Source organism: Pituophis catenifer, unplaced genomic scaffold (genome assembly GCF_029215685.1).
Source record: "Pituophis catenifer annectens isolate HBS135680 unplaced genomic scaffold, rPitCat1.0.hap2 SCAF_8, whole genome shotgun sequence".
Lineage (NCBI taxonomy): Eukaryota > Metazoa > Chordata > Lepidosauria > Squamata > Colubridae > Pituophis > Pituophis catenifer.
The window spans coordinates 54,159,270-54,178,769 of NW_027256888.1; the positions used below are offsets into that span (position 1 = coordinate 54,159,270).

A 19,500-nucleotide genomic window follows, 5' to 3' on the forward strand; every position below is an offset into this window, starting at 1 on the left:
ATTTAAGTAGCTAGTAATGCACCAGAAGTTTTAATTAAATTATAACTCATGCTTGAAAAGCAAAAGTGCATGCATTTTGGGAACTTAAATAATTCAGAGTATAAAGATCTAGATTTTCTGAATCCAAAAACAAATTCCAATTGTATACTTCTGCAGTATCAGATTCACACAAGGTAAGTAAATTGACAGTGTTTAATATACTTGCTCACATTCAAGACTGGGGAAATAAAATAAAATTAGTTTTTCAATCAGTGTTAATGCTTGTTATAATAGCTACTACAGAAAGCTTCTGTAAGTAGATTGATCATTGTGATGTATACCATATTTTAATATAATTAATCACAATGTCTTTCTCAATCATTTGAATGGATAGTTATTTTTGAAATAAAATTAAAAATAAATCCCAGTTGGCAGTGAAGAATGTTCATAAACAATATTTAACTCAGAATATCACCACCTAATTCCTGTGTGGAGGAAATCACAAGGTATAAGATTTATCTATATGATTTACACAGAGATAATTAAAGCTGTATATTAGCTTATTCCAGATATTGAGCTGGTATCTTCTCATATGTTGGAAAGAACACAACAGACCTAAATGAATTGATGAAAGCTGTGATCTGAATTTTTTGGTAATCAAATTGTAGGACTTCTCAGGATATGTTTAAACAGAGCATACTTGAAACATAACATAGTATTTTCATGCTAAATGGACAGATCATATAACCTCTTTTTATAATATAATATTAACATTAATTAACATGAGAAAAAAATCAAATTATTTAATCTAAATGAAAAAATCCTAAAATAATAGCAAACAATCTATCAGATTTTCAAAAAGAATATTAGCTGACTAATTTAGCTGAAATATCAAAGTAGTTTTACAGTTTGTTTAGCCAAAGCACTAAATAAATTCATTACAAATTGTATTAATTTGGATGAAGATGAATTTACTAAAAGTAGATAAATAGGCAATTAGCAGGAAAGTTCCAGCCTTCTCCATATATGGGACTGTTGGAAGTAATATTTGTGGAACCTGATATCCTCATGTTTTGAATTTGAGGGCCTGACAGACCTCAAATTCAATACAGGCAGCAAAAAAAGGCCTGTATTGATTTTTACTTTCTTGCTCCTACTAAAATCTCAATGAGGATTAGAATGCTTTGGCTTTGACTTCTGGATTGATTACTCTTCTGTCTTGTGTTTCTGTCTCTGCCTATAAGTGATTCCCCTTTGTCATTAGATCCCAGAAGTCCAATAACATTTTTGAAACAAAATATGTTCCTTCTCACTGGCAACTATTTCACAGTCTCCCTCTACTCCCCAGGACAACGTTCTCATACTGGCTTTATTGCTTTATCTAAAAAACTGGAATCTAAAATTTTATCCTGGGCTTTGCCCTTTTGGACCTTAAAAACAGATAGAGAAAAATGTAGTTTAAAACAGTAGGATATTTCTCTCCACCATGTGGGAAACCTGTCTTGAAGAAGAATGTTACAAAAACAAGCCTAGAAGAAACTTTCTTCCTGCAACAAAATCTATCCCTCCTTTGTAAACTGCATATGAGTTACAAAGAAAATATTTCCAAGATTTAGAATATGGAAAAGATATTGTGTAATCCTTAGCATCTTTAGATGCCGGCTTCCCTCCCTTGATTTTTTCCAGATCAAAAAACAGCCAACATCTCCTTTGTAATGGGCAACACTTTTGACATTTTTTTCTTCTATTCATAATACTTCTGCACGTACCATATGAAGCAGTGGTGGGTTTCAAAATTTTTTACTACCAGTTCTGTGGATGTGGCTTGGTGGGTGTGACAGGGGATGGATACTGCAAAATCCCCATTCCCTCCCCACTCCTGGGGAAGGTTATTTCAAAACCCCTATTCCCTCCCCACCCCACTAACCTGCTCTGGGAAGGAATCAAACTCCTCCCTCTTCATTTCCCCAAATAAAATATTACTCATAAGAAAAGGCTCCCAGAAAAGCAAGGAAAAATCAAGTTGCTAACAAAGAAACCTGCCTGAGGCTCATTCCACAGTCCTGCCATCTGCATAAAGAAAACGTTGTAAGAAGAAAACAGCTAACGGTGCTTAGAGATAATAGAAAGCGGAAGCCGGAAGTTCGGCTCCATTTACAAGCAGGTAGAAAACTCATTCAAGACAGGATATTTCACAATGGAAGTCTTCCAAACCTTTTTAGAAACACAAAGCCCATGTTGCACAAACCCCAAAACTTCAAAAACATAGAACCATATAAGAATCCCTCCTCTTATCCAGTTCAGCTGACCCAGAAACTAACTGCTGAATGTCACTTCTCTTCTGTAAGTAAAAACCGCCTTCCAGAAACTGCTTCTTGGCTTGTCAATTTAAAGTGATGGTGTCTTGTTTTTCTTCTTCTTCTTTGCCAAGCGATCTCCCAGCTGAAAAGTGAGCCCTGATTTTTTCCTTCTAGCTGATCAGCTGGGAGACTGGGAGGCATAGATTTGGGGCGGGGCCAGGCAGAGGTGATATTTACTGGTTCTCCGAACTACTCAAAATTTTCACTACCATTTCGCAAGAACTGGTCAGAACCGGCTGAAACCCACCTCTGATATGGAGGCAGAGTATTTTCCACCAGAGGAATTTCCTTGCTGATCTCCCTGTGTTTAACTTTGACTGTTCATTTTTGTCTGAAAACAATAACAACCAATCTTTTCCCCTACCACAAATATTTAACATCTTCCTTCTTGTTCATGGTGTTACGTTTTATGTATTACTTACAACTATTTTTTCTTTATTTCCCCATATACAACCATCAACATTCAATTGGACTTTTGTAATAGTATATTATCAATCTTGCATTGATTTGGAAGAGTTCTGGTGTGCAACTTTATAGTTATCATTTTAAGATTCATGTGCAAAGATCTCCATCTGAAAACATACTGTCACCTGGAAGATAATTTTGGGGCACTGAGTATTGTAAAAGAATTCTTTGTCCTCTCACTTATTTCAATTCCTTCAAGCTTCACTCCCTCACAGAGCAGGAATAGAAAAAGATTAGGTTCATATAAAGGCCAAATATATGTGTGCATTTGTACATAGAAGAAAGAGATAATGAAAGAAGAGAAAAATGGAGAAAATTCTAACCCTGGTCTACTTGCCTCTAGACTGTATCTAAAAGGAGTTGCTCAGAGAAAATTTAGTCCTTGACATCCCAAAAACTTCATATGTATCTACAAGATCATAACAGAAAACCATTTTTAAAAATAGACAGCCTGAGAAGCAATGAAGAAACCAAAAATTTTACTTTGCATTAAGAGAAAATACAAATATTAATTCCACATTTCCAGTCTCTAACTCTCATAAGTTGAAGCCTTAATGCATAACATTGTTGGATGTCTGACACTCTTTGTATAAGCATAGTATTTCATCATGTGATACACATTGCTTAAAATGGTTCTTATATAGCAAAATATCATGCGATAAAGATAGTTAACAAATTTGGATAGATGGTAGCTAGACATAGATAGATAGATAGATAGATAGATAGATAGATAGATAGATAGATAGATAGACAGACAGACAGACAGACAGACAGACAGATCAATCTCACAGATAGTCATAGAAATAATTCCAGATGCTGCCTCCAAATGTTTGAAGCAATGAAATGGATGCTTAAGGCCTAATTGTTACGTGGAAATGGGACTGAGAAGAGGTCACCACAGACAAGATGTAGATAATTCTATATAAGCAATATACCATACTTTTCGGAGTATAAGACACACTCTCCCCCCCTGAAAGAAGAGGGTGAAAATATTGGTGTGTCTTATACACTGAATACAGCCATTTTTAGCTTCCCAAAGCCACACCCTGTGCGTCCCATTTTTGTGAAAAACGGGCCCATTTTTCACAAAAATAGGGCGCACAGAGGGTTTGGAAGACCTGCATAGTGCTCCTGCGGGCCAGGGAGGGCAAAAACTTTTTTTTTCTTGCTTATCTCTTCGAAATCTTGGTGCGTCTTATACACAGGTGCATCTTATAATCTGAAAAATACGGTACTTCTTGATTCAACACATGGTTCTCTTATGAGTCCTGAGCATCTGCTTCTGACACAGCTAGTTTCTAAGAGAGATAAAATCTCTAAAGACTTCCTGTCTCTGGATTTAGAGCAGTGTTTCTCGACCTTGGAAGCTTGAAGATGGGTGGACTTCAACTCCCAGAATCCCCCAGCCAGCAGCGCTGGCTAGAGGGGGAGGTTGGAGGTCTGAGGTAAGAGCTAAGGGAAAAAGGCTAAAACCAAAAACAATAAACTAAACAGAACTACTTCCTATTTTTTAAAAAAAAATCTGGGAGGGAACTGAAAGGGTGGATGACTGAATCACATTAAACAAGAATTACTTACATTGAAAACAACGTTTGACAAAAGTCTGGAAAGTAAATGAAGGTTTTAAAGATTCAGTGCCCTGCCTATGGTGTTTTCAATTGCAGAAATAATTAACATTTTCTAACACAACAGAGCAAGATTATCCTATAGAAGCTTTCATGGAAAATATAAATATGAAAGATTTTATCATTGTAGCCAGGGGATCATTTTGAAATTACAGATAATTATGTGTGCGAGCTTTCTTTTCCATTCAGCTTTAATATCTAAGCATTGTTGTGAATTTCCCTGGTGCGGGACCATATTATGCATATTCCACAGCACTTGGAAAACTTAAACGTAAAGCAAAGAAGATAATGGTTTTTACAGATGTTCCTCCATAGACAGTTTAGACATGGAAGCTTCAAAATAAAATTTAGATCCAGATGTAAAAAAAAAAAGTGTTATGAGCCAAATGCTGCTTATACATTTGTTGTGCAGGATCTAGTGAAGTAAATAAATTGAAGTTTTTAAAAAGTCTTTTTAATTTTTTCATGTTTTAGAGGGGGTTTGGCTGACCTGACTAGGGGTGAAGAATTTTCTGTAAGGGGATTTATTTGAGTAAGCCTTATTTAGAAATATTAGTAAGTTTTTGTTTCTATTTTATGTTTCTTCTTTGGTTTGTTTAGTTCTCTTGTCTTTATCTTTTTAAAACTTTTATTTTAAATTTTTGTTTTTATTTTATATTTTTTTCCTTGGTTTGGCTGGCTGTTTTAATTTTTTTGTTCCTTCTTGAAAAGTTATGTCAGCAATGTTTTTATTTTCCTTTATTATTGGTGTCATGCAAGCCTATGAGCTTGCTGAAATGTAGAAGACCTTAGATAGCCCCCTCAGACAGAATTACCAAATTTGACAATTTAAAACAAAGCCAGAATTGAGAAGACAAGCAGTAAATGCTGCCTCTGCAAAGAAGTTGAAAAAAACAGTGGATCACCTCGTTAGCTGCTGCAAGAATAATGACAAAGTAGCAACAATGGTGTTGGAATACTACTTGCCAATAAGCAAGAACTAGTGGGACCACAAAATACACACAATAGTAAAAAATTAAGAAGCTAAAGTGCTCTATGACTTTAAAATTCAAACAGACAAGCATCTGCTAACACTTCAGACTTAACAGCTGTCAAAAAAAGATGACAAAAAGTCTGGATAGTGGACATTGCAATACCAGGACAAAGAAAAATAGAAGAGAAATAACAAAATATAAAGACCTGCAAATGGAAGTATAATGACTATCGCAAAAGAAAGCAATAGTAATAGGTGCTTTGGTGTAATCCCCAAAGACCAGGAACAACACTTGAATACTATCTGCATTGACAAAATCATCATCAATCAATTTCAAAAGGCAGTTTAAACAACAACATCTGCCTATGTTAAATCCTTGATAAGAACTGGTTAAGTGGACAAAAATGCCAAATCCAGTGTCAACTATAGTAATACGGTAATAATGCTGTTTCATTTTCATATGGTTTATGCATGGGAGTCCAGCAGCTTAGTTTGCAATGCAGAAAAGCATTTACTCATATGATATTGGCTTGTCCTGGTATAAATGATTCTACATGGAATACAACTACTTACAGTTTGAAATAAAATATTTATTAGCAATGGTTCTTATTTTTATTTTTTCTTAAATATATTATGATAGTTCCCCAAGTCTTGCAAGCATAAGAAGGATGTTGTATGGGCAAAGGTCTGTGTAATTTGAATCCTTCCCAATCAAGATTCTAAACCATGTAGAGCAGGAGTGTCAAACTTGCGGTGTCATGTTGCTGTCATGTGACATCTCCCATTTCCACTAAAATGGGGGTGGGCTTGGCCAGCGCATGACGCATCCGGCCCGAGGACTGCAAGTTTGACAACCCTGATGTAGACAATTTACACAAGCACAAGAAGCTCATTGCTTTGGATTATTCATCCAAAAATGGTGGGGGAAGAGGATCAGGTGAAAAAAACACAGATGAGAGATACACCCAATCTGTGAGGATTCACTCTATTCCTCATAAGATTACAATTGTGTTAAGATGAGATAAGATGCCAAGATGTAACTTGTTTTAACATGGTATTCTATTCATGTTAACACAGAGATACAGTCCACTACATTAAATGGGCATCTATGGTAATTCTATAAAGAATAGGGAACTTTTTGGGTTTGGGATAATTTGAAATTTAAAGACTGAGGGTGAGTGGGTTCACTTACAAAATGACTATCACAGAAACTTAACCACTGAGAAAATATAGTGCTTCAGCCATAAAACACATTTCCTTGAAGGCAAAGTAGTCTCCCTGCATACTTCTCTTAAATAAATAATATTTAAAAGTTGGAGGATGGGGAAGGAGTATAAGGGTCAATAGAAACGTCTGTGAATACTTTACTCTTTTACTAATAAATCATCATCAGTAATTTCCCCTATTTTAAAGTAGACTTTGAGGAACTGTTCTAACAAAGAAAAATTACTACTTCTTATTTCATTTCTATATATTCTTTCTCAATGTTCTTTCTCACTTGAATCCCACATTAGCTCTTAACTAAAGAGGACAGTCCATTTTGCTCATCTTTTACAAATACTTTTTCATTGCCATTCTCTAATGCTTTTTTTTTTTAAACCAGGGGCCGAATTCATGAGATTAACAGCACTGGATGCAGAAATGGCTATAAATTTACCTAGTTTCTTGCATTAAATTCAAGTCTAATCCCATCAGATCAAACCCATTAAGCTCTTTGAATTGGGACCTTTGGGGGTGTGTACCTTTCAAACCAGCATCACCCAAGAAATTGTGCCTTGTCACACAGAAGCTCTTTGTATCTCAAATGTAATCTGTTCATACAGGTGGAAAATATCTGATTTGGCCTTCACTCAAGAAAGGAATTACAGCTCAGAGAAATGACCTGGTTACAGGGCAGTCCTAGATTTCTCCGGAGCTTTCTTGGTGCTCATTGTAACTTTCCTCTTTGCTTCATAATGCTTCATCTGCTCTATTTCTTTGTCACAGTTAAGAGAAGAAACAGAACATACAGTGCACAGAAAAGAATATGATTGCTGCTACGCTTAAAGTGAAGTTTTTGGCTAAACTTTATAGCTTGAATTGGTACTTTAAGAAATAATTGCATCAATAAGACACTAAGATGTGCAAAATGGTTAATGTACAAAACATTATGTGTACAAAAACATCTTTGGAGAGGTTGCCTCTGAATTGAAACATGTTGTTTGTTTTGGAAATAGAATAAAATGGTCTGCTTTGTTCTGAATATAGCCCAAAACATGACTGATCTGTACCAAAGTGTCTTGCTGGCAGGAAAAGCCAAGGAGATTGATAGAAACAGTATTGGAAGAGAGACATAGGAAGGGGAGCAGGTGAGGTGCTGCAAAGATGGAAATGAGTGGTTTTATAGAATATGCTATGGGAAAGCAAGGCTCTGGAAGGTTTGTCCACAGCAGGATTAGATGGCATACATACTAGGGTTATTGAAGGGAAGATGGATTATCATGTGACAGTCTTGCTCTACTCACTGAGTGAAATCACTCCAAGTTTCATACAGGTTTTGTTTCAGCTGAAACCCAGAACAAAAGCATTCCACTTCCATTCCATTCACTCTACCAATTGGGACTCATCCAGAATGGCTCAGCAGAGCATCTACAATGCAATGTATCCACTTAGGGTTCAGAAAAAAGCATTTTTTTGGTTTTGTTTTGTGCCCATCCAACCAAGACGCTTTAGAATATGAGGTTAAACTTCAAATTTCTTCAACAGACATAATATATATACCATCACTTTAAAATGTACTTACTGAGCATTATGGAGAATGTTTATATTACTTGTGGTTCAGAAATTACACTAAGACATAATCTGATCTGTTTGTAAACTATAGTTTATAGTTTAGTATGAGGTATGAACACAGGTCTTGTGGCTTATTTAGCAAGCCTCAAATGATGGTTTAGTATATAAAGCTAGTGATTGTGTTCTTGCTTCATACATAAATCTTTTAGACAATTTTGTACTGAAATAAAACCATCTAACAAGCTTATGAAGTAGGCCTCAATTACACAAAACCATATGTTCATATTTTAAATTAGTGCAATTGTAATAACTAATTTGTGCTTTAGTTAAGGATAATTTAATATAAAGTGCTCATTCCTGACTGGCAAACAGATTACCAATGGGCAACTAGAGAATGCGTGAATGATAATGTACAGACATGGCTTTTATTATTTATTCATAGAGAACAGTGGGTTTCAATGTGCGCCTTTGAAAAATGTTCAAACTGGTGGAATATAATAAAAGCACTGTGGAAAATTCTATTTCATTAACTTTTAATCATAAATCACTCTTTAAAATAAAACATAAAATAAAAGTCTGTCAGAAGCACTTAGGTCTAGAAAAGAAAGAAGGACAGCGGAAAAAAGAAGGGAAATATTACCGGGACATTCATTTTTTTCCTGCTGCCTGTCACTTTCCTGCTAAAATGAGACAACCCAAACAAAAAGACCACATTTTTTGCCTAGATATATGGGTTTAGGCCAATATGGTTGAGAGATAAATACAAATTACTGCACCATGTTGAGGTAAAGATACTTTGCTATATGTGGTATAAAATGTGAGAAACTGTGACACATCATGTACAACAACCTTCAATAATAGTCCCCAGGGACTCAAAACACAGATCTATCCTGCTCTGCAATAATGTAAAAATCAAGTCAAGTCTGTAGCAAATCACTTTTTATATGAAGATTTCTATTAAGTTTTTATTATGTAACTGTCCAGTTCTTAGTCAAACATTTTTCACCCTCTATTTAAAAAAAGCCACTGTTACAGCAATTATGGGGCCATAACAGGAGATTTTGGGCCAAGTGCAAATTACAGAATTTGTATGCAAAAGTTCCCAGATTCAATTCTGGCATCTTCCGGATTAGCTGAGAAAGCTTCCAATCCTAATCCCCTAAAAAACTGTTGCCACTTGCAGTTGATACTACTGAGCTAAAAGGTCTCAAAGTTTTGTTGGTCCTTCCACACGTTCATCAGAAATGGACTATATCCCAGTGATGAGATTATTATTCTTCCATATGTTTTTCAATTTTATTGGGTTTTTTTTTTTCAAACAAAAATTGTAATGAAACTATTGAGTGTAGGCACATTTTCATAGAGGAATATTAACTAACTTCAATGTAGACCATGTGTATTTTTAATTGCCAACCCTGTTGAACAATTGAATATTGAATATTTAACATTTTATATATTGATCAAATGACAAGAGTTGGTCATTAGAGTATGTAAATAACATCAGTGGTTATTTCATAGAGATATCAAACTTGCACATATATCTATAGAATTACTGGATTCCAAGTGTGATCATATGATATAAGCTACCCAGTAACTTATTTACTATGTTCATTGGAAAATGCTTACTATGTAGGAGATTGAAGGCTATCCTACCCTGTGAATAGCAGCCCATTTCAGAGTTAGACCAGCCTGTGGTTAAGCATTTGTCAACTCAAAGTTCTCAAAGAACCCCAGCTGAGAGATGACTTAGAGCAAAAAAAACATAAACTGCCTTGAATGCATGAAGCAGTATGTTGTGCCCAGCAGGGCAAGCAAGATTACACAGTCAGTTTTTTTTTTTTTAAATTTAGCCTTGCTAATCAAAAGACTTCATATCACTTGCCAAAAATGGAGAATCACACCCCACTCTTTGATGTGACTCAATTAGAGCTCTACAAAGCACTAGCAAGGTCCTAGTCACAAATATTGAAGTTCTTTGCCCAACTACTAGATTCCCTGTCCCCAGACTTTTGGAAACTGAGATAGAGAGATAAGAGAACAGAGTTAAATTCAAATAATTAATGGAAAAAAAATGATCCCATGAAATTCAGCATCAAAAAACAGCCTTGACTAATACTCTTTTTTTTTTTCTGTCTGAATGATATTTACTGTATATTAGAGAGAGAGAGAGAGAGAGAGAGAGAGAGAGAGAGAGAGAGAGAGAGAGAGAGAAGGGGGGAGGGAGGGAGGGAGGGAGGGAGGGAGGGAGAGAGAGAGAGAGAGAGAAGGAGGGAGGGAGAGAGAGAAGGGGGAGGGAGATGTTACATTATCAGGAGATTCTTTTTTTTTTTGTACATAATGTATATCCTGTTTGTCTCCACCTGATGAAAGTTTGTTTTTATTGTTCAAAAGCATGAATCCCTATGCTTAAAATGTTCATCTTCATCATATGCAAATGCCTCTGTGTGCCTCCACATATGTATATTTATCTTAGTGAAAATGTGTTTCTTAATAAGTCTAATGATGTTAATACAAATGTCTCCATAGAGTTTCTGAACAAAGTGTAAAAACATTTTTTTTTGGTTGGTGTGGTTCTAGTTGGTGACACAAGGGTCCAGATTTACCCATGGGCTCATGTCCTTCAACTATTTCAGTTTTATATTAGGAAGATGATTGCACAAAGCTTTTATTTTATTTGCTTTATACATAAACATAACTAGCCACAATTTGAGAATGGGTGGGTAGCCAAAAATGCTTAATTTTTGTAAATAAACAGAACTAATTTTGAGGCACATAAGGTTTGCAGAACTATTTATACTGGCTCTCTTTGCAGCTCTAGCAAGTGAAGCACCTTAGAGATGCTGTCCTCATTTTCACTACATGCCTGTTTCTGAATCAAGATGACAATTTGTCCCTCCTTCAGGAACATAATATTTATTTTGATGCTAAAAAAGGTAAGTTTTGAGCAAAAAAAGCAGATGATCATTCTCAACACAACTCTGTTATTAAAATTTATTTTTATAGGACACTTCTTAAGTGAAAAACAGTTTTCTTTTACAACCCCAGAAATGAACCTACCTGTCCAATTATGAGTGGAACTACAACAGTCATGAACAGCTGTGAGAATATAGATGAAAAAGGCACAGAAGAGGAGGATCCAAGCTACAAGACAAAATGAAGTACAACAATTAATATAGAATTTTAATTACAATTGACTTAACTATGAATTTGTTTAGATCAACAGTGAGGTATCTCTGTACAGCCCTGCAGCATTCCAAAATTAATGTGAAGTATGTGTGTCTCTGTGTTTAAATAGCTGAAATCTTGTAAGAACAGAGAAATCACATAAGATGTTGACATTCTCAGGAGAGAAAGATCTGGAATGAAAATGCTAAAATCTCACAAATATTCATGGTTTCTCAAGATCTTGAAATTTTATTTCTCTTTTATTTTGGCTCCTGCCCTCTGAAAAAGCTGCCAACCTTTTGGAGTTAAAAAGTTGAAATCTGTTTAGACCAGTAGGTATATATACTCCTGTGGGATCACATAAAAACATGGGAGAATTCCAGGAATATATTACATACATTGAATTTGTTACTGTACACATAAACATGTCCTTCAAGGTAATCCAAGCAATATCCATTATCCTCAGGAAGATCTTAAAGTTCAATACTGACTTAATCCTCCACCAAAGAATTTATGATTAGTCAGTCATTCTGACATAACTTTATAAATCAATCAGTGACAACTATTCTTGGGTCAATATCTAGAACCAATAACTCTTAACACCTGACAGATGTACTAGACTGTACAGTTTTGCATCTTGTTCATACAGTATCATCACTGACTTGCTGGTGAAACTGGGAGTTATAACTAAATACAACTGGAGAGCAAAGGTCAGGAAAGGCTGCCTTATATTATATTTCCTCAGGATGTGTTAGAAACAAATGTTAGAATTAAAGCCATCACTAAAGTGCTGTTAAAGCACAATCGAGGCTTAGAGGAAAATCAAGATAGTCCACCAGAGCTTATATCTCTAGAGGTCTTCCATATAGCAGAGTTTTCATTCCATTTCCATCCCACAATCCCTCACAAGCCAGTTTGAAGTCAACCCTTAATCACCTCCCTTCTACTTGCCTCGAAACAGCGAGAACAGTAATTGAGAACAACTATAAGCCAAGACATTTACTGTATAAGACTATGCCTTTCTAGCCAAGAGGGCAGCACAGATTAGATAATAGCCACAGGGGTTTACTGGGACCCTATTTAAACTCAGAAAAACAAGTGAAAAATCCATAAATTTGATTTGTTTCACACTTGTGCCTTTATGACATAGCATTTCCAAGATCATGTGACTGCAACTCTGGGACTTGGTGCCTGACTTGCAATCACAATGTTGCAGTGAGCCAAGTAACATGATTGTGATTTTTGACGTTTCCTATTGGCTTCTTACAAGCAAAGTAAATGCGGAAGTCGGCAGGAAACTAAAGTTACAGTCACATCATCTATGTATGCATGTGACTCTGAAAAGAGGAACAAATGGTTAACTTGGGTTTAGGGGCTGGGAGATGGGATCAAGAATTCAATACCCGTGGATACAGAATAGTCAATGATAATGAAACTGACTGGAAATGGATTTTTAAAAAATTAAGATTGGTTTTATTGATAAGATTACCCATATTCTTGTCCTAACATACTTTGGTTCCAAGAGAGGCCAAAGACACCTTGCTTATATTTAAGAGTTTGCAGGCCACGTGTAGCAAGACTGAAGCTATCGTGTTTTCCCGAAAATAAGACCCTGTCTTATATTTTTTGAACCCCGAAATAAGCACTTGGCCTTATTTTCAGGGAGGTCTTATTATTTTGGGACGCGTGGAGCAAGATGGGGCTCCTCTTGCTGTCTTACTTGATTTCAAGCTCTGGGTTAAAATATTTTCAGGGAGGGCTTATTTTCGGGGGGGGAGACTTATTTTAGCGCATATGCTCAAAAGCTGATTGGGTTTATTATCAGGGGATGTCTTATTTTCAGGGAAACAGGGTAATATAAAAGCAGAATACCTACAATTACAGTCTTGTAGGGAAAAATTCCTCAATTTTTATTTCAGATAACATAGAAAACTGAGCCAGAAAAACACTGAATCAGAACTTGTAATGATCCAACAACATAGTTAACAGGCAGGTCCAGAGCTTATGTGAGCAAAGTGCAATGATAATGCAATATATAAAGCTATGTTTTTTAGCTAAATCAGGTAATCAGTTAATCTGTATCCAGAAAGTCACCTTTCTAAATTTATGTTCTTTTCTAAGACAGTTGTCAACCCCCCCCCACACGCTGCAGCGCTAAGGCAAAAGAAAGAACTCGAACGTCAGCTCCTGCGTGTGTATGAATCCTTTAATTCGTCAGCGCACAACGATGCCGGTGGGTGAAACGAGTGCAACACGCACAAAGTCGGCGTTGGGAGCGGCTGCCTCCCAATGCCTTTTAAATCCTCGCGCTGCTGAAATATACACCCTTCCGGGTTGTGCGGCCACAGCGCATGCGCACAGGGCTACAACGCCGAAAGCGGGCGAGGAACATCAGAGGCTAGCAGATCCTAACCCGTCCGCTGCGTGACCGGCCGCCTGCATTATTCTAACACCCCCCGTCACCCAGTGTGAATTGTACATCGCCCAGCCCACCCCAGTCTTTTGTCGCGTTGCCGCTTCGCCGCTGATTTAAGGATAACTAAAATAATTAGTGAATTTATTTACTAATTATTATTTTGTAATTATAAAATGAATTACACTTTATAAACGGAATGAAAACATATGATAGAAATCAACTTCCATTCCATATTTCCATCCTTCTCAGACCAACTGTTCAACCTCTCCCATTTTTGACAGACTAATAAATATCTGAGTGATGGTATTCTCCAAGGAGAATTTTTTTTAGCTTTGGCAACAGTGCTGGCCAGGTGTTTTGTCCAGATGGTGGTTACCAATGTCCCAATTCGTGGATTCTCTTGCTTCTTTATCCATTCCATCGGAGCTGGGAAAGTAAACACCAAGTGTTTTCCTTTCCATAGGTGAGTCTTTGAAGCGAATGTTTCCATTTATAGACCTTCCAATTTCATAATATTCTTGTTTCAATCAAATGATATTTAATTAATTTAGAATAATTTTTTTTTTTAAAAAAAATGGCCTTTATTTTTATAAATAAGTCAAGTTGGCAAACATACCTAATACAGTAGAACCTCTGGTCATGAATGCTTCTGACCACGACCAAATCAGGTTCCAAACAAAAAATTCTTTCGCGGGCCAATTTCCCCTTCTGCACCGATATTTTTGTAAGCGCCAAATTTCCAAAATTAGGTTCGGGTCATTACCAAATTAGGTTGCGACTAAAGTTATTGAACGAATTATGATTGTGACCAGAGGTTCTATGTACCAGGGGTGGGTTCTACTTACCTTTACTACCGGTTCGCAATGGGGTCGCGCGCGCTCGCTTCATTTGTACATGTGCTCTTCTGTGCATGCACAGAAGCTTCTGCGCATGCACAGAAGCGTTCTGATGATATCGGGGTCGGTGGGCAGAACCTCCCTCCAGTTTTATTACCGGTTCTATAGAACCGGTCCGAACCGGGGGCAACCCACCACTGTACTGTACTCCTTCCTACTTTCTCCACAACAACAAACCTATGACATGAGTTGGCTGATGAGTGAATGCCTGGTCCAAAATCACTCACATGGTTTTCATGTTTAAGGTGAAATTAGAACTCACAATCTCCTGGTTTCTTGCCTGTTGCCTTAACCACTAGATAAAGAAAACACTAGTGGCTTGGAGAAAAGATAATGCTGTGCAATATGTCCATTTTCAATATCCATGGCTTCTTTCTATGTTTTATCATATATAAAGTTGTAAAATTAAAAATAATAGCTGGGAAGATTGCAGTGGTTTTATCCTGGGCATTTCAGAAATTTAGCACCACAGTCAATACTAGCAATGTTAAAAATATGTTTCTTTGTTGCCTTTATTTAAAAGATTTGTATGGCAGACCATCTTAAAACACATCTCATAACAACAATAAAGCATTTAACCATAAAAACATGCATTTTTTCCTCTCCACTCAAAAAATCACATGCTTTTTAGAAATGACACTAACTCTTCATTCTAAGAGTAGTGTGTACAATGCTATATTATTTGCATTAATACTGTCCAAATGAAGTATATCAAGAAACAAAGTTGAAGAAGCAGGAGCTTTAATTTACCAGGATTGGGTTACATTACAAAGAATAGCAAACAACAACACAGTTCATAATAGCAGCTCTTTTGAGATTTAGGTTTTGATTACTTGAATTTTGTTCAGAGAGCACTAACATTGAAAAGCTCCTCAATGTAACAGTTTTAATTGATTTTTTTAAAAGTACTGCTATCTTGCATATTGTTTTATCTTTGTGCAAACGTATTTTTGTCTATGTACATGTATAGGTACTTGAAGTTCCAGTATATTGTAGTGTAGGTACAAACCAAAAAGCTTGATGGAATTAAATAAGATTTCTAAAACTGTTCTCTTGTGAACACTTTTGGTCAAATTTGGAATACAACAGCATTTAATTATTGATGTTGTTGAAAAAAAAACTATGCTATTGCACACAGGTATGACTGTCATTTAATTTCCCACTGGTGCCTCATATGTCCTGCCATTCTAGAACATTCAGAGAAAATTGACACAAGCCATCAGTAACCATTAGACTATTTCTCCACTACACCAATATCCTGAAGCAATCCTTTCTCAAAGGCATGATAAGGAAATGTAATAGTGGCACGTTAACGGAAGGAAAGTGCATATTTTGCTACTGTGATACTTATTTTCAAAAAAAAAAAAAAAAAGGAAAAGAAGCAAGAGACATGCTATATAACTGATTATACTCTATGTACTAAATATTTTAGATTTGATACGAAAATATTCTTTCTATATTTCTTGCAGCTTCAAAATGTTGGGTGGCTCAGGCTCAGGTATTTTCTTATGTCACTATAGTAAGGATTCTAATTTCTCATTAAAATAATCACACTCAGAAACCATTTTAAAAATGTTTTACGATTCTGTTTAACTAGAAACCATGCAGGGTTTGGTGCTTTTCTCTTTCCTATTCAACATACACATGAAGCGGTTGGGTGAACTCCTTGGTGCCGTGAGCTGTCAGTTTTGTTTAATCATTCCCACTAATAGTAAGAATCCAGTACAAGGGATCAAGAAGCATACAGGTAGTTCTCAATTTACAACTATTTGTTTGGTGACTGTTTTAAGTTACAATGACTCTGAAAAAGTGACTTATGGCCAGCTTTCATACTAGGACTGTTGTAACATCCCCATGGTCAATTGATCAAAATTTGGGCACTTGACAGCAGGCATGTATTTATGATGATTGCAGTATCTTGGAGTCATGTGATTGCCCTTTACAGCTTTCGACAAAGTCAATGGAGGAAGCCAGATTTGCTTAATGACTGACTGATTCACATAACAATTGCTGTGATTTATTTAACAATTCTGTCCCTAACTGTAGTCATTTATAAGTTGAGGACTATCTGTATCAGTGGTGGGTTTCAAATTTTTTTTACTACTGGTTCTGTGGGTGTGGCTTGGTGGGCATGACAGGGAAGGATACTGTAAAATCTCCATTCCCACCCCACTCCAGAGGAAGGATACTGTAAAATCTCCATTCCTATCCCACTCCAGGGGAAGGTTACTGCAAAATCTCCATTTCCTCCCGATCAGCTGGGACTCAGGAGGCAGAGAATAGATGGGGGTGGGGCCAATCAGAGGTGGTATTTACCGGTTCTCCAAACTATTCAAAATTTCCGCTACTGTCCTCCAGAACTGGTCAGAACCTGCTGAAACCCACTTCTGATCTGTATACTTGCATTCTGGTACTGTATGTATACTATGTGAGAACTGCAGAGTTTGGTGGTCTTCCCTGTCCTATTCAACACATACATGAAGCGGTTGGGTGAACTCCTTGGTCACCATGTGGCAAAGTCCATTAGTATGCTGATGATACCCAATGATACATTTCTGCCCCTGGTGAATTAAGGAATTCCATGACTGTCTTATCCCAGTACCTGGAGGCTGTGGGGGTTTTGATGGGGAGCAAGTTTTAGCTTAACTTGGCAATATTACTAGAATTTTGGGCATCATTTTAAGCTTTTTAGTAAAAAAATCAACAACCAAACACCACTAAATAGGAAATTAGCAAGTTACTCTGGCAGAGTTTAAACATTTCTTCCAGGAAAATTAAATATATTATTAAGCATTCCTGTAAAATCGCTCTCTCAGAATCACAATTAACAACTTTTGAAGAACATAAAATAAAACTTTTAGTCTCATTAAAGAAATAGAACCAAACCAATCTTGCTTTGAAGTCTTATAGCCCAACATTTTGGACAATAAGCCTGAATAGGGATGAATTCTCTCATTTAACTTACAAGATTGGATAAAGCCATTCAGGATTGTCAAAGGAACTCAGATTCTCTGCTATTCTTATATTTGGAGCCAACATCCATTTGCACTTGCAAAGGTCCATATTGTCTTTTCCCCCTTTCTTCTTCCCTTATGTTCAAGCAGTGACACCAGTCTTACTCTTCCCAACCAGAAATGTGGTTTTAGCCCAAAGCTAAGTGAGTTGGCAGACAAGACAGCTCATTGAGGGCATTTTGCCCAAGGATACAGAGCTAACTTTTTTGTGTAGGAGTTGTTAGATTTACTGGAATTTCATGCTACAGAACTGCAATAATTTTCTCAACCAGCTTTATGGTCCAGGGATGAGCTCCAATGTGCCCTTGGCAACCACCCTTTTATTAATGAAAAAGAAGACTAACAAGCTGAAATATTATGCCTTTTACATTATATTTATTTTTAAGAACACTACCCCAAAGGAATTTCTAGAAAACAAAAATGGTAGATCGCTATAGGATAATTGTTTTATTTGGAAGCATGCACAATCCCTTAGCAAAAATATAGATAAGATAAAGTGATTGAGATTGGGTGGGATGGACAGAAAAGCTAAAAAGGGTATAAGGAAGCAAACACATCAGACTGCCTTCTGTAAATAGCAATGCCTGTTACAGAAGCTCTTTTGTGAATTACGAAGCTTCTCCCTTCCCTTAATCACCATTCTATGAAAAAACTCATGGTATTCCCTTAGACCAGGGGTGTCAAACTCAAGGCCCAGGGGCTGGACCCAGCCTGCAGGGTGCTTAGATCTGGCCTGCGGCAGCGCCCTAGAAACAGCAAAAGATCTGCCGGAAAAAATGGAGCTCAGGAGGGCTGCCTGAGCTCCATTTTCGCTGGCAGAAGGTTTCAGGAAGCCATTGCAGCCAAAAATGGAGCTTTTCACTGGCAGAATACTTGGGCCACCAGAGGCACCACTGACACAAGTGACATCGAGCTGGCCACATCCTCTGCCCCCCTGTCCCCAAGGTCAAATACAACCCCAACGTGGCCCTCAATGAAATCAAGTTTGACACCCCTGCCTTAGACTATAAGATATACATTAGCCCAAACTAAATTGCATGCGCCTATGTTATCTATAGATCAAGTTATAAAGACTATTCTCTCAGATGAGGTAGTCATGAGTAATATTTGAGACATTTTTATTTTTGCTGTCTTAAAAACATGTTGTTAGTATATCTTAATACTAGCAAACAGTGTAAGATGAAATACATATATTGTCCATTGGCAATGTTTTAGTGAAATTACAATGCATCTTTAGGAAGAAAGTGAAAGAAATGTAAAATTCTTCCATCATTTAACATAACCTGCAACAACTCATTTACAATACAACAGTATAGAGCAGGGGTGTCAAACTTGCGTCATCACGTCATTGTCACATGATGTATCGGGACTTTTCCTCCTTTGCTAAACCTGGCGGAGCCAGCATGTGACGCATCTGGCCCACAGGCCGCGAGTTTGACACCCCTCGTATAGAGCAATCAGTATAGAGCAATAGTAATAGCAATACAATATTTCAAGTAGAATCAACATTAAGATACTTACAAAAAGCAGTAGGAGCAAAGGAGTTATAACAATGCCCTGAAAGAAATAAAAAAACATGTTTGGTTATAAATAGATGTTGTTCTTTGCCACACCAAATATCAATGCAGAAAACCTCAGGAAACCTTCTCCAAAGTATCTAGACATTTACTTATGAACTCACTATAAGGTCATTCTAGGACAGAACAGGTTCATTTGCGATACAGCAGAGATCCCCCAATGTTAAATGTTGGGGGCTACAACCCCAAGAATTTTTAACCAGTTATGACCTATAATGTTGGATACCTTACTACCAGTATTTTTGAAGTCATAGGTTT

General features: G+C 36.7%; 1 protein-coding gene across 1 annotated transcript in view; it reads right to left on the reverse strand.

Moving 5' to 3' along the window:
• The window catches only part of SLC10A7 (solute carrier family 10 member 7), a 145,165-nt gene that overhangs the window by 24,802 nt on the left and 100,863 nt on the right, over positions 1–19,500 (reverse strand). The window contains exons 6-7 of the mRNA XM_070948672.1: positions 19,187–19,222; positions 11,232–11,315 (exon numbers count right to left, since the gene is read on the reverse strand). Of these exons, the coding sequence (XP_070804773.1) occupies positions 11,232–11,315; positions 19,187–19,222 (120 nt within the window). The remainder of the gene's footprint in view (positions 1–11,231; positions 11,316–19,186; positions 19,223–19,500) is intronic.